The sequence below is a fragment of the Heliangelus exortis genome, chromosome 8, assembly GCF_036169615.1.
Source record: "Heliangelus exortis chromosome 8, bHelExo1.hap1, whole genome shotgun sequence".
In the NCBI taxonomy this organism is placed as follows: domain Eukaryota; kingdom Metazoa; phylum Chordata; class Aves; order Apodiformes; family Trochilidae; genus Heliangelus; species Heliangelus exortis.
Window position 1 is genome coordinate 12,406,366 of NC_092429.1, and position 15,897 is coordinate 12,422,262.

Below are 15,897 nucleotides of genomic sequence, written 5' to 3' on the forward strand. Positions count from 1 at the left end.
AAACAGATCCCCAGTCTGCTTGCATGTTCAAAAGCTGCTACTGAAAAACAAGGAGAGAAAAAGGTTATAGGTAGAATAAAGAAGTTATTTTAAAAAGAACTCTGTGAGCAAAAATGGCTGGTTTGAATTCAGCCCTGAAAGGAAACATTAATACATACCTGAGCAGTTAACATCTGAAATTTAGTAGTTTCCCAAAAAGTGCTTCATGCTTGTTATAACAGAATGCTCAGAGCAGCTGTCCAGAGGCCATGGCCCATGCCTAAGAAGCCAGATAACTTAAGCAAGAGGAAGTGCTTTTGTACAGCTATGCTGCACTTGGCTAACTGCTAAAGATGTGCTGAAAAATGATGTCTGGTGGCAACAGGATAAGTGAGATGTTGGTTTCTTGGTTCTTCATTTCAGAAATGTGAAATTGGAAAGCTTGCTGTGACTGTCCTGGGTACTGTTTGCCTCACACTACTCAGAAATTTCATATTATGCTGGCATATCTCTTCCTGGACAGTATTAATTCTCCAGTTGAGCTACACAATAGCTTACATATGCTAAATCTATTTATGTGTTCACAGTATAAAGCTTGCCAGACCTTATTTGCATTTGTGGTTTATAAAACCTGAACATGATTTCCTGAATGCATGACGGTGCCATACATCCTCTCCTGATACGCTCTGAAAACAAACCTCCTAATGACTTTTAGCCTATTCCTAAGGCTGCTTACATTATTGCAATGTTGTTGAGTTACCTCTAACAGAGCCAGCAGCTCACTATAGAGATTTTATTCCCTTGTGAGATGGCAAAGTAACTCTTTCTCAGCTGCATTAGTTGTCTCACTGCAGATAACTCGGCCCAGATTTGCATAGGTGTTGAATGTCACAGCTGCATGTCCCAGAGGCTGCAAAAGGCACTGGGGAGTGCTCAGTGCTTTCTGAAAAATGAGAGTATTCAGATTTCAAATTTACCACTGCAAATTAGAGGATTGGAAAGTATGAGGCAATGAAGGATGGGATTTATTTGCATTCTCCTGATTCCAGTATACTGGTGTGACTAGTAAATATATTTTGAGATCTCCTGAGTCCTTGAGAGCATATAATATTTTTGTCTTAACAAGGAATGGAGGAAAATGATGGATGAAATTGGACCGTACAAATTTTATTTAAGCAGGCTGTCATTGATTTGCATTTTATTTCTTGGTCCAACTGGAGCAGGAAAATCCTGTTTTTTCAGCTCTGCAAGTTCTGTGATTACAAGAGAACCCCCTAAAGAGCTGATAAAACAAGTGTGACAATTCAAGATAAATAATTGCTTCTGGCTAATTGTTTCCAAACTACAGATGCTGTCATATAGTCAAAAATCATCGTGGCCAGTTCATGGAACAGCTGTTTTATATAGAAGTGCTGTGATTCATTTTGTATTCCTGTCCATTATGTGCTCTTGGTGAATTCAGTGCAATTATGTGTAGAAAAAGGTTATAGCTTTTTTTCAGGAAGGCATTGGTAGCTGCTGTTTTTCAAAAGTGTATTTCTGTGCTGTATTATTCACCCCAACAAAAAGCAGCCAGAAAGGTGTGTCAGAAAGACAGCTTATCTTGAAAAATTCATGAAAGGTGGCAGTCTGGTTTCAACATGGTTCTGTATAATTTATAATTGTTTTCTGTCACATTAACTGTTAGCTGTCCTATCTGGTAAAGATGCATGTTAACAGGAAAATATCCAAATGAGAAGCAACAGAATATTCTGAAGAAAATTGCTTGAGAAAAATTTTAGTGGGCTGTTTATTCTATGGCAACAAATGAACAAACTACTGCAGAAATAGAAGAGATTCTGCCCAAATTTGGCTCTCCACCTGCAGGAATGGATGTGGAACTGAAGCTGCAGTGATTCCAGCTGTTAATTTTTCTGAATGCATTTTTTCTGTTATCTCACTTTCCTCCCTGTAAAATTGGGATATTAATCCTTCTTTCAGATAATTAGAAAGGTCTTATACAGTCCTTTGGCACTATTAATGAATGATTTCCTCTGCAATTTAACTCGCCTCTCCTTATTTGTGCAGATACTCCCAGCTACACCAGGAACTTTTCTCTGCAGAATTAGATTCACTGTTTTGCATTAGGAGCTGATGAATGTATAGCTGAGATTTTCCCCAAGAATCTGGAAAAGAAGCTTAAATCACTTCAGTGAAAAGGGAGCTAGCGTGGTGAGCTTTATATCCCTAAATTAGCACTGAAAAGAAGGGGAAAACTGAAGAAGTAATTTCACAGTAAAGCCTCAGTATGCTGGTGAGTAGGAAAATAAAGTATTCTTCATCCATGAATCATGCTCATTCCTGTGTAGTAGAGATAGATACTTATTGCTCTTGCCATCTACCCTCTAGCCAGCTGTCTGAAGAAGAGTCATGCACCTACAGTCACATGTTGAAAATATATTCTCTGCACTCTCAAGTTTTTATAATGGCTAGAGCAGAGAGGAATTGTGAAGGACTTCATTATTCTCATGGTTTAATTTTGCAGGATGCCCTTTGGTGCTTCTGCTCTGCGGTGTAGCAGAGTCATCCTGATTGATGTATATGTGTGGTGGACACCAAAATAAGGATACCACTGAAGAGAGAATGACTTTTATCAAGAGTTTAAAAAAAAAAAAAAAATTTAAGAAGCAGTAAGACCATTTGGGAAATATGAAGTAGCGATGAGTATTTATTTAGCAGCTATAGCACAGAAGGAGAACACCAAAAAGCAAATAAAACCCCACTAAAGTATGGGAGTCTAGTGCAAGCAAGCACCAGTTCAGTCTGATCTCCTATGGATACAGTTGGACACAGCAGCAGGAGTGTTATTTTCTCCCTGCATGATCTGAGTCACTTCCACAGGAGACAATATGCAATCCTAAGAGCTAAGCACTAGGTGTTTCATATTTGCTGAATCTCTTGCTTTGAGTCATTGATTTCTTCACATCGAATCTCATCTCTGGCCCAGTTAGTGAGCCATTAAGTGAGGAGTCTACTGTGTTGATGAAATAATAATTCTGTTTACAGAGTGCCTTCTCACCAAGGCACCGTAGGTGTAGCACAGTATCTGCTTAATTCACACTCTTAATTATTAAAGCTTTTCTACCTAATGCCTTTGTGAAAAACTGAACTCCTGTGCTGCCTTCAGCCAGAAGCAATTGCAGAGGGGCTGCTTGGGGAGCAGTCCTTAGAAGGTTGTGCATTTGTTTGGCACTGGAACATCCTTTCCTCTGGAATGAAGAAAACGTTTCCTTCCTTCCTTCTTTTGAGGAAGATGCTCAGGCTACACAAGCACCTCACCCAAGAAGCAGAATGCTTCTTGGCAGTACTCCATTTCTGCCATAATTTTGTCCCATTAAGGACCGTCATACTCTGAAAGCATAACTAATGTGACAGTTCAAAGCCTTTTTGACTTGTAGTGACAATCTGCAGTGGGAGGAGAAAAATGAACCTGAGAACCCAGGTATGAAGCATGGTGGCTCATACCTGGCTAACATGACTCCTCTTTACATGTGGGAAGGGCTAAAGCTCTTGTAGTAGAGTTTAGGCTTTAGGTTGCATCACTGTGTTTGAAAGGTGCTTTGAGCAGGAAGAAAGACTAGCAGGGAACAGACAGCAGTCTGTGTTGGCAGGAACAAATTAATTTGCCTCTTGTGCTCGTGTGAATATTGTGTTCAGGAAGTGGTGTCCTTTCCCTCTGTTCTGACACGTTGCTTGATTGCTGTGTCAGGGGACTGCTGGCATACTTGATCCATTTCACTGATTGAGCTGAAACATCTCAAAAGTGTCCAGCTTTCTTCACATGCTCATATTTCATACTGAAAGATCCCTGGCTAAGGAAGGCTGTAGCAATAGTCAGTAATTTCCATTCACGTTGCGCTATCCCAAACCCTTTTTCTGAAGGTATTAGGATGTAGTAGATGAATAGTTCTGGTGGCATTAGACCACCTCTGGGTAGTTTTTTTCCTGAAAGCCATCATGTGTCATGGTGTCTGGGTGCTGACTGAGGGCTGTCATTGCCCAAGCTGCACCTGAGTGGCACTGCTGCTGGTGTGAGGGCATGGGAACAACTAAAACTTACAATCTCCTCTAACAATCTCCTTTGAAAATATTTTCCTAAGATTTTTACTTTGCTTCTGTCACAAAAAGCAAGAATGGAAAATAGTTTGAGAGCTCTTTAAAGAGAAATCCTTTTGTACTTTTCCTACAGATGCAGGTAATTGCACAGAGATTTGGGATCTATCTAAGTCAGATCCTGCCCATTAAAAAATATATCTCAAGGTTGGATTTGACATGCAGTGTTGACATCCTTCTTTCTGTAGCACGGCAGATGATATGTTTAGCAGACAGCTACTTTGACAACTTCCCTTCTCAGGAGCTGAAGGAAAATGCTGAAAATTTCCTGTAGCTTTTGATATTTTATGTGCTTGCTGGGGTAATCTTTATAAAATCCCAACACTGGGGGGTCACATTTACTGCTACCAGAGGCAGATGCAACTCCAATGATGTCTCTGGAGTTGCATCTTGTTGCAGTTATGTATCTGGACCTCCCTTTGAAGAAAAATATTGCCTTGCTTACCTTAAGTGGAGAACAGACTTATCAGCTGCTGAGCTCATATACCAGTTCTGCAGGCTCATACAACTGTAGGATCTTTCCAGATCTGTAATTTCTTTCCATTAGGAAAATCACCTGCGCACACCTTTCAAGAAAAATTATTTCTTCCTTGTAGCTTAAATTACAACTCGAGTTATTCCCTATGCATTGTGTATGTTTTTTACTTTCTTCCTTTCTCTTACACTAAAAGCTACTTTCAGTATCCTGATGCTGAAAAGCTAAATGCCTCTATTATGTGATAATGACTAACTCCAGAAGCAGACCCTGAAGCCATTATAAAGAGCTATTGGATAAGCCTTGAACTGCCGAGGTGCTCATTCAGAATGAGATGAAAGCCAGGGAAGTGCCTCGTACAGGGACTCAGTCTAGATGTTTCATTGTATCACCTCCTCCTTTCATAGGAGATTGCCAGAGTTGTTGGATCTTAACAGTTTTCTGGAAGCCTTCCAACTGATTACTGTGAATGTATTTTTTCAAAAGAATCCTTTTCTACAAGGTGAAATGTTATTTAGTTCATTTTCACTTGTACTGGTTTGAAGCATATCAAGATGGATACTAGATTTTTACTTGACTATTTGAGAAGAGTGTTTGACTTGTGTGTTCATAAAATCTTTAGAGCCACACAGAAAGAAATGGCAATGTGCTTTGGCAAAGTTGCAACTGTGAATACTTTAAGTGTGTCTGATATTGGTGTGGCAGGTAAAAGAAACCATAGCTGCATCTTTTCTGAAGGTACAGTTAGTCAAAGAAGCTTCCTCTCACACTATAAAGCATAATTAAAGTTGATTATATATTAATGTAGAAAGATTTTTTTGTTAAATGCCTTGGTCATGTTTGCCCTCTAGTGGCAGCGAATTTGAGAACAAGGGACCCCCAGGAGTCTGGCGGGGTGGCCCCTCTGTAGAGAGCACAGCGAATTTATTTAACTCTCTTGCTTGATTTATGATTCGGTCTATTTACCAGCTACTACTGTGAGCATAGAACTGTACAAGGAAGGCTGCTTCTCACCTGGAGGTCAGGGTGAAGTGTGAGTAAGCCAGCTTTCCCGCTGCTCCCTTCCCCCAAAGGCAAGGCCATAGAGGAGATCACCAAGTCTCTTATCTAGAAGATAAGTGCAGCAGCAGCAGCTGGTGGGAGGGGAGGGTGTGCAGTTAGATTTCGTGGGGTTTTGCTGTAGGAATCTCTTCAGCTTGTTGAGACACGCTTGATTGCACAGTGCTTTCATTACAAACTTGCTTACTGCCTAACAAGGGAAAAAAAAGTCTTACAAATAGTGTAATGAAGAATTCAGGCAAAGAGAAGAACTTCAAGTTGGAAAGGTCTTTTCATATGAAGGAAATCTTCATATGAAAGATGATCTTCAATCTTCTGGGGAAGGAAGGGGGTAATGAAACCCAGTAGCTGTGAAATTGTTGTGTGGTAAACAAGTAAGCAACCTCTCAGTTTGTTATTCAGAAAAATTATTGCAGTTTTTAGACTTGAATCATTGGAATAGTGTGGTAGACTATGCCAAGTATTTGATTTCTCATATACTGTTTTAAAAGAATTGCCAACACTTTTGCATCAGAAGAAACTTTTTTTTTCCTAGAGTGCATGTTGATGTGGAGGAAAATGGTGAGGTTCAATGATTTCAGTGCTGTTAGTGTGACTATTAAGGAAATGATTGAAATTCAAGGATGATGCAGTGTGGAAATTATCAAATATCTTCCCAAGAGGACCAGCCCTGGGTGATCTCACTTCATCTGTATTCCAAAAACCCACTGAGCTGAGTCTGTGGGTTTAAAAAAAGGACATCTTGATTGCCTTTAGATGGCATGCTGGTAGAACAGCGGAAGTGTAATGGGAGCCGTACTGGATGAAAGACTTTTTGAGCTAAAATACAAGTTTTGGCAGCTTGGCTAAACAAATGCACTTACAGTTAGCAGTGTTGAAAATTTTACACTCTCTGCAGCACAGAAGTTGTCGGAAGTTATGCAAATGTAAGCTATTGTAGCTCTACAATGCTTGTGTCTTGTGCTTGATATGGAACTGCAGCTGAAAGGGGACTGGACTAGAACATTGGTGACACAACTACAGAAAATATTTATATTTCCATTATACATGGGGCAGCTAAGGCATAAAGTCCTGATCACCTACTCTCAAAACAAATTATTGAGAAAACCTTTAAAATGAGACTTTTGAGCCACGAATATTGTCCAAAAGGATGCTAATGATTAGGCAAGAGTTCCAGAAGAGCAAAAACTTACATGTTTCAATCACTCCTCAGTGCCATACTGAAAATGTGCAGCATGAGTGAATGTGACATTGAAATGTTTGGACCACAAAGGATTTAGCTTTAGAATTGGTGACATGAACTTTGAAAGAAAGGGGGAAGCCACATTTATATATTTATATTTATTTGTTTATATTTATATTTATTTATAGCATATTATTTATATCTGTCTTTGTATTTACATGATATAAATCAACACTATATTCTGAGTTTGTCCAGGCCAAGTTTCTGTTTGTAGGTGCTTGTTTATGTAAAGCTGCAGATTTAGTAGGCTGAATAGGACACAAAGCTGGTAACCTAAACCTTGACCTTTAAGTCAGCTAGTCTGTGCCTGTTCACCAAAAGAAAGCTGGAATGGGATGCAGAATGATGTACAAAAAATTAGGACTTTGGGCTTCACATCCTTTCAAAATCAGAAATTAAATACCCGCATCACACCGTGCCTGAGAAGCTCCTGCACAAGTGAAGGGAGTGAGGCAGAGAGCAGCCCCTGCACCCTGCCAAAAGGAGCTGTGACTCTGGGGACTTTGGGGCTGCCACATTGCATCTCACTCTGTGCAGGAGGAAGGTGTTGGTGTCCCAGCATTTCTCATGAGTGGAGCAATCCATTTTGTCAGTCCACCAGCTGGCCAAAAGGCGAGGGGAGTGCCAGGTTCCCTGTCTGCCTGGTGCTAACCAGCTGGCCCTGGGCATGCTTAGAAGCCTGCAAAGCCAAGCTGAAGGCAGGAGGCAGTACGGGGGAGCTGGCTGGTTGCTGGACTTGGATCTGGCAACCTTACCCAGCCCAGGAAGCTGAGCAATCCGTACAGCTGCAGCTGGGGAGCTGAGGACTTGGCAAAGGGGGCAACCTGCCTGCCAGATTTATTTTGGTCTGTCAGGCAAGGTCACCAATTAATTCCTATGGAGCACTGCAGTTTGGTTGCATCTGGATTTTCCAGTGTGAAGCTGGAGCATTGTAGAGACTGATACCCAGCTTTGTGAGGGAAGGTAAAAGACTTAGCTACAGTGTAGGTACGTATACTCAAGACTGAAATCCTTATTACTGGCTTCTATACCTTTAAGCAGCAAAGTCTATCCATGTCTAATTTTCACAATCTGTGCAGCTCTCTAGCATCCTAAAGAATAGACTTCTGCTCAGGAGTGATGGAAAAGCCACAGGGTGCAGCACCTTCTCACAGATAAAACAGGAAAAGCCTCACAAAAGGTGTTCTCCCTCTACACCCCTTCATCTCTATCAGTGAGCCCCACAAAAGCACAGGATATGTGATTATGCTCATTCAGTGATACAGCTGTGGTCCCCACCTGTTTTCATACATTTATTGGGTCAAACAGTCACCTGAGATGTGAGACTTCTGCCTTTCCCGCCTCCTGTGTTTCAGAGGGGGTAATGTAGCTACCAGAATATAGAAGATGAATTCAGACACGAAAACGTCTTTCCAGGGTGTCCAGGGCCCTGGGAAATGGGATATGTATGATGGCCTCTTCAGCATTTCTTGTTGAAATGGCTGGAGGGGGAAGATACCTTAGAGCCCACATAAAATGCTCAGCTCTTCTTAATATGTGGAATTTAGTACATCACTGTGAAGGAGAAGATTGTCCTTTGGGTTCAGACATGTTAAAGTGAGGTCTTGTGATCCAGCAAATTGCAATAGCAGAAACAGGGGGGGACACCATGACTCATGGTGTAAAGATGTCTGAGTTAGTATCAAATAGAAGTGGTATGGCCACATTTCAGACATACCAGTGCAGTGAGTCTGAAGGAATGTAGACAGGTTAGTATCATGGTGGGCTAAATATTCGACTGCCAATTCTCACTCCAACCTGAGCCTGCCTCAGTCTCTAAACCCATAGTGAATCTAATCTGAATATTATCACCCAAATCTCACGGTCATGAACAGATCTTGAATATTAATAGTTTGGTTTTGACGACGTAAGCAGGATTCTAAGTAGAATTCCAGCATGTTAGCTTATTCAGCCCAAATTCTTGGCTCTGTTTCCTTTGCTGTAATTATATCTTTATCGTCTGGCAAAAAAACAAAGCATCAAAGCAGCTCTAGATAAATTCTCAACTGCATGAGAGACAGATATGACCACTATTAAACGAGGCACTTAAATATTGTTTTGTATAATGTCTATAAAGAAGAGTTACAATTACTTGAGAATATTAAGTCGATACGTGAAGGATATAATGTAAAAGTATAATGGAGATAGGATTGAGGGGAGCTAGTCACAACATTTCATGCATTTGTCACCACTGAATATATTTTAAAATTCATTTCATTACCATGAAGAAGATTTTAAGAGTCATGAAAGTGCCCTGAAGCTTCAGAATGAAAGGAGACTGTGACCCATTTTCCCAGTGGAACAAAAATGTGGCAAAAGCCTGAGGGTTGTTGTTTCAGTACCCTAGTTCAGCACTGTGTTTGTGATAGTGACCCTTGCAGAGTTCATGAAGGACTTGGTGTTTGATGGGGCAAATCTCCATTAGTATTTTCCTCCAAGTACTCAGAATTTACCTATAGGTAAGTGCATCACAGATGATGGAGAATGTGGCTATCAAGTAACAGGACCCAAGTCTGAATCCCAATTGGATGCTCCTGTAAAGGCTGTGATTTAATTTTGCCTCTATCATGCAACTGGAGTACTCCATGTTAATTCACAGAAGTCTTGGATGCTCAGACTCCTTTTGGGCCCTGAACTCCAACTTTCCTAAGAATCAACAACTTGCCTTCACAACAAGTTTTGTGTCCCTCACCCTTAGCCTGATACATCCACCAATGAATGAAAGAAAATGCAGAAGGAAGGACAGAGAAAAGAAAGAGAGACAGTTTAAAGCTTCAGCAGGGCTGATGTTGTCTTAGCATGGGGTGAAATGTGAATCTTGGAGCTCCCTGGATAGCTTCTAGATGAAGCCTGGTGCACAGCTGCCAGGCTGCTTGATCTCCTTGCAGTGGGGTGAGGTGTGCTGAGGTGCCCACGTTTGTCCTGCTGAGAGAAGCTGAGCAGGCCAGTGGACACAGATGAATAGGGAAGGGAAACTGGGACATCAGGAAGAAACAGGCTACATATAATCAAGGTCTATCTATACGTAACTCCCACTTCCTGAAACCCATCTGAAAATAAACTTAATAATATTAGGAAATGTAAGTGTTGACTGTGAATTACAGCTAAGTAAACTTCAAGGGATAAAAGAGGGGAAAAAAAGACTTTTTTTTTGCACATTAGAGCATTTTCAGGTACCAAAATACCAACCTTCTCACAGTGATTGAGGAACCACTGCAAGTGCTATTTTCAAACAGCTTTGGATTTTCTTAGTAAACTGTTCTCCCAGCCTTGCTTGCAATGTAATTACTGCCTATCCAGCAATAACAGAAATGAGAATGTCTAAAGCAATGTCTTTTTCCTCTAGAGACAATGTGAAATGGTGTTTGGAAAGAATTGTAATGTACTTACAGGAAAAAAAATGACATAGTAATCAAGTGTGGAGGTTAAAGGGAAAAAACCCACCCCAAACCTTGATTATAATTTATATAAAACTGCCTGGAATTTATCAGACCTATAAATAACTGTGGAGGAAGAAAAAATTTAATCCATCGTTAATAAACACAAAAGCCAGTAGATGGCATGAGAGACCTTAAAATTCAACATCAAGATCAGATGGCTCCTAATAGCTACTCTCTCTTGCAACCTTCTGTGCTGTCTCTGGTTTTAGCCCTAACCACTATATTTGCTAGCTCCCGGGGTTTCTTATTCATCAGCAGCACTTAGATCCACACAGTACATTTATTTTTAGGGACAACTAAAGTTCATTTAATAAGTCATTTAAACATGCTGAGTAAAAGCCTAGCTCTGTTGAGTTTAACCATTTACTTCAGTGGGGTTAGAACTGTACATGTTATTTATACATATATATATTTTTAATGCTTATGCTGTGGAGCAAGCATTTAATTTCCAGGAGGGATCTGATAGTAACAGTTTTGTCCTTTCCTATCACGCTTCAGCTCCTTTCTCCAGAGTGGAATGTCCACGCTTTCCTGAGAGTCTCTGTGTCATTTAAAATTAATGAATCAAAAAAGCCAGATCTGATGGACAAAAGGTTTGTTGGCTTTGTCTAAGATACAAAAGATTGTGTCTCCACCAGCCTTTTGCCTATCCCACTGTAATAGCAGGATCCAATTCCAGGTTTTTATGAATAATCCACTAAGGTTTAACCAAAGCTGACCATGAACAAATTAAGTACATTGTTTTGATTTTTTCCAAATGTATAGTTATTTTACAGTTGGCTGAATCTGAAAATGAAAACCTTCAACTTAGTAGTGAAATATACTCATGTGGTTCGGAGAGCTAGTGGAAAAATTTACTTTTCATGTCTAGAATCACTGAAGAACTTGCAAAAGACATATGGGACTATAAATTCATAAGCATTTCTGACTCCATCAAGTAGGTAAGTAGTCATATCCTTCTGATGCAGGGAATGAGGCATAGAAATCCCCAGCCTCATGCAAAACTGCATTACAGAGCTACAAAGGCAGGTTTAGGACTCAAGCCTGGCCTACGTTTAGTCCTGAATCTTTTCTCTGACACTCATTTTTCTTACACCATACTGGAGTACCATAATTACAAGGTCATACTCCTTGATTACTACAGTGGAACCCAGAGTTCATTAATTCATATCATTGAGAAGCACTAGGAATGAAAAGTAGAGTGCATAAAAGCTCTGACTGTGAAGTACACATTTTAATACTCGGTAGGCTATATAACTTTGGTTTGCTTTATAAGATAGGACAGGCACGATTTCCAAATGAGGCTTAAATCTGGACTGCAGATATCCTCCCAGATGGGTTGGAAATGTCTGTGTGGTGCATTAGAAACTCCAGAAGGGCTTTTTCACACTTGTACTGCTAATGCCCTTAATTCCTTTGGCAAAATGAGCTGGTTCTAAGTGTTTTGCTTTGCCGTACCCACTGCCAACCTCAGACTTTACTAACTTTCATTCTATTTGGATTTTACAGCTGCAACATCAGTGGAGTCTTTCAATCAGACAAAGGCATTCAGCTGTCTCAGCAAGAGGGCACTAATGAACAGGCACTGGACAGAAATGAAAGCTACCCCTTCAAAATAGAAATAATAAGAGCTGTGTCTCACCCGTGCCCTGCACAGATGGGTGAAAGGAGGGGGCCTGGGTCTTGCGAGCCACTGCCTGAGCCTGAACCCCAGCCCGGGTTGCTTTACAGGTAGGGTAATGGTGAGTAAATTCTCTGGCTGTGCTCTGACATAGTGGGGCATTTTCACCTTTCTTTCCTTGTGTCAGGGACACTGCATGAACTAGGAGTTTAAGACTTTTGGGCTAAAGCCATCACAAGCAGTATCTTGCTGTTAAGAGCTTTATTGCCTGTAAACACCACAGCCAGGGGAAAGTTCTAACAGAGGAGGTTCTGCTGGGGGAAAGGCATATGTCTGTGATTTTAGAATGGGCAGGTTACTTTTTTCCAGGCATGGCAATTTAGCAGAAAGAAACACATTACTGTGCTGGTGATTCCCTTTAACTGGGGTGCCAGAGTTGCCTTCTTCACTGGTGCAGGGTCTTCAGTGGGGCTTCAGCAGGGCCAGGCCTGACTGGCAAGCTTATTGCTTTATAATACTGCACAGTGTATAGTATTAATGTATATTGTCCTTTTAGAATAAACTAATTTAGGATGCTTATAAGTCTCTGCCTTCATGTTTTTTTCCAATGACTTTAATAGTCTGTAAATTGTTTCTGAGAGAAGGTATTTACCTTTATGAGTCGCTTGTATTTTTTACTGTACATCCTAGCTTGATCACTGTTAATTAGTGTCATGTTTCTGTGTAGATGACTGTGTTTTACTGTTAGCAAAATTACTTCTCTTACTAACGGCTGTTTGCTGTTACTAAGTTCCCGTTCTGGTAGTTGAGCATTAAAGTTCATTTTTCTTCTCTCACTACAGCTCTTCACTACCTTTGTCTTATCTGAAGTGGTTGACTGGCAAAAGTTTTCCTTTTGTAAACAAGCAGATTAAAGAGAAAGGTGTTGAATTAAGGATGACAGTCTGATCCTATTAAAGTCAATGGCAAATCTCCCATACACCACAGTGAAAACAGTACCAGGAAGAAAAGGGCTCTCCAAGTATAATACAATGCATGTGATTCTAAAGGAACATGGAATGCAATATTCTTTGTATTTCCTCTTGTTTGGGGCTACCCATTTTTTGGCAGTGTATCACTTCTGATGAGTTAGCAAAACATCTCTTTTGTACAGGAGTTTGTGAATGCTTTGTTACAAATATAAACATAATGCAAGAGCTCATGTTACTGGTCTTAGAACAACCTTGCTGTTGAACAGAGCACTGGTTTCTACATATAGACCCAGTACACATGAAGGTGCTCAAATACAATGTATAGACTAAATTAAGGCAGAATGAAAAGAGGAAAGTAACTTCCCTTTTGCTCTCTCTAGGTTCTTCTCAGAAGAGAGGCAAACATACTTGCCATAGGGTACACACCAGGTGTCAGAGCTCAGCCCAATGAGCCCTGTTTTGAACAAATGGCTCATAATGGCTTACTTTCTTCTGGAAGTGGTGAAGTGCAGTACACTGAGGGGAAAAAAAAAAAAAAAAAAAGAAAAAAAAAAGTGTTTTCTAATTTGAAATTCAGGTTGAAAAGCAACTTGAGAGTAGAGGAGTGCTCACACTTCTACTCATGAAAAGAAAGCACTGAGAAATGTTATTCTGTAGTTGTTTAGCTATTCAGGCTTCAGTCATATTTCTGATAGTTCTGTCTTTAGTTAGAAAGAAAAGTATTTTCGTTAATGACAGTTTGCCAACAGCACTTGTGTTCAGCAGTAGCTCCTCCATGCTAAGGCTTCTTTTGGAAGAGCATGCTTGGTGTTGTTGCCTGTTACAGGAAATGTATCCCAGCACATTGCACAGCAATTCATGTACAGGGTGAAGAGACAGGGTGTCACTGATAGGGGTTTGAAGGTGCCACCTATTCCTAGTACCCTGAGGTGGGAAGGAATTGCCTTTCTGCAGAGGCCTAGTGAAAGTTGGCAGATTGACAATTCACTGGTTAAACACAGTCTAACTGTTCTGCTTGTACTTTATTTTAGCTTTCTGATGCTATTGATCTTACATATTTTTCTATATATTACTTTATTGAAGCATTGGGAATGCTACCTGATGTATTGTTGCTCCCTGAAGTTTTTTAGGGCATCATTTTCATAGATATAAAATAGGAGATGGTAAACAACAACAACAAAAAACCAGGACCTATTCATACTTCTAGCTTATGAAGCAACAGCGCATCCATTAAAATTTAAATTAAAATGGGGACTGTGTCACACACTATAGCTCTCTGGAAAGCTACAGTGGGAGTCTAGCAGTCCAATTCATTCCTTTGTAGAATGTACTAAGGCTAATGGTCTTGCTGGGAGTAAAATGTATTTTTTTTGCAGAACGGTTCCAAGAACAGACTTTGCTCTTTACCAGAAAACATAAAAGAAAAACAAATGCTTACTGTGTGTTTAGTATGCTAAATATGAAAGTCTTTGCACAATGGAATGTTAGCAGTAGCTGTAATCATGTTTTCCTTTCATCACCTAGTGAACATAATTTTAAGAGAGGACTGCTGTAATTATATTTCAGATAAAAGGAAGCAGAATTTCTGGATAATATTATAGTTGGTCTGATTGTTTTGTTGATAGGGAAAAATAAAGAGAGAGACCACATGAATACTTATTTAATGAACAACATATTTATTAAGCAGTGCAGACTGTACATATTGCATTTGACATTGGATGCAATGCACTAGGTTTGTTGTCTTCAAGCACATTTCTTAATATTTTACTACAGGTATTGCATTCCCTTCTTATCTGTCCAGCTTTCAATTATTTGTGTAGTATGTCTATAGCACAGCACTAAAGCTTTTAGCTTAAGTACAGTCACCAGTGCAGGTACAATCAATGTCAGCATCCACAGACTCCACGGCATCTTCAGAGGCAGATTTCTTGTCGCTGCTTCTCTGCCATTCCAGCAGGCTTACAGCAGTATCTGTCAGAAGAGTGGAGTCATTGTTAACCAACATCAAGCAAATTAACACATTTCAAGGAAATCCTGTTTTGATGGCTGCCAGCTCCCTCATCAAGTAAAGAATGAAATCCTGCCCCCACAACTGACATCTTACTGACTCATTGGCTTGAAGCAGGATTTTCATCCATGATATAATTACTATAATACTTCCCTAAAAGCAAAATGAATAACATTTCGTGTAGCACAAAGACAATAAGCAGGAGGCTGTAAAAGTGCTGGAGGTAGCCACCATCAATGTAAGACCACCACGTACCAATACACATCAGCAATCTCTTTTTATGTTAGTGCTCCATATTGTTGCATATCTCAGCTGACTATTTGTCAAAGTTCATTCTGAGGGATAAGCCCTTTGGAGAATTTTCAGAGGTTCATAAACTTCTAATTAAAGTTTCCCATATATTGTGAAATCTGGCAGAGCATTGTCAGTTGCAGTATTAACCTTACCACACTGCTTTATCAACAGCAGCTTGAATAAGCCAGATCCCTTAATGCTGAAATAATCTAAATGGAATAATGATATTCATCCTTCCAATAAATATTCTTAGCTAGTTGAAGGTTTATCATTGCATCTGGAAGAATATTAGAACATCTATTTAGATTAAGTTTGTATAATGAGAATGGGTAAAGCTTTCATAATTTTACCTCCATTTGTTTTATCCCTTAGTTGGAAAATGCATTTATAACATGCCATCTCTCATCACAGGGAAATCAGGAGACCACTGTAAGGGTTCAGGTCATATCAGTATCTTATCTCCTCAAATACTAGCACCCTCCTTGGCTAAATTACTGTCCAACCTGAAGCACAGGTATTGCATAATAAACTGGATAATAAATATTTCCCAGAAAGGAGCTGGAGATGCCTTTAAAAATATATATAATATTTTCAAGCTGTGAAATGAGAAACACTA

General features: G+C 39.9%; 1 protein-coding gene across 1 annotated transcript in view; it reads right to left on the reverse strand.

The window, feature by feature from the left end:
• Positions 1–14,632: 14,632 nt before the first annotated feature.
• Positions 14,633–15,897, reverse strand: part of LOC139798769 (vitellogenin-1-like) — a 64,980-nt gene continuing 63,715 nt past the window's right edge. The window contains exon 35 of the mRNA XM_071749804.1: positions 14,633–14,950. Coding sequence (XP_071605905.1) covers positions 14,832–14,950 — 119 coding nt within the window. The 3' untranslated portion in view covers positions 14,633–14,831. The remainder of the gene's footprint in view (positions 14,951–15,897) is intronic.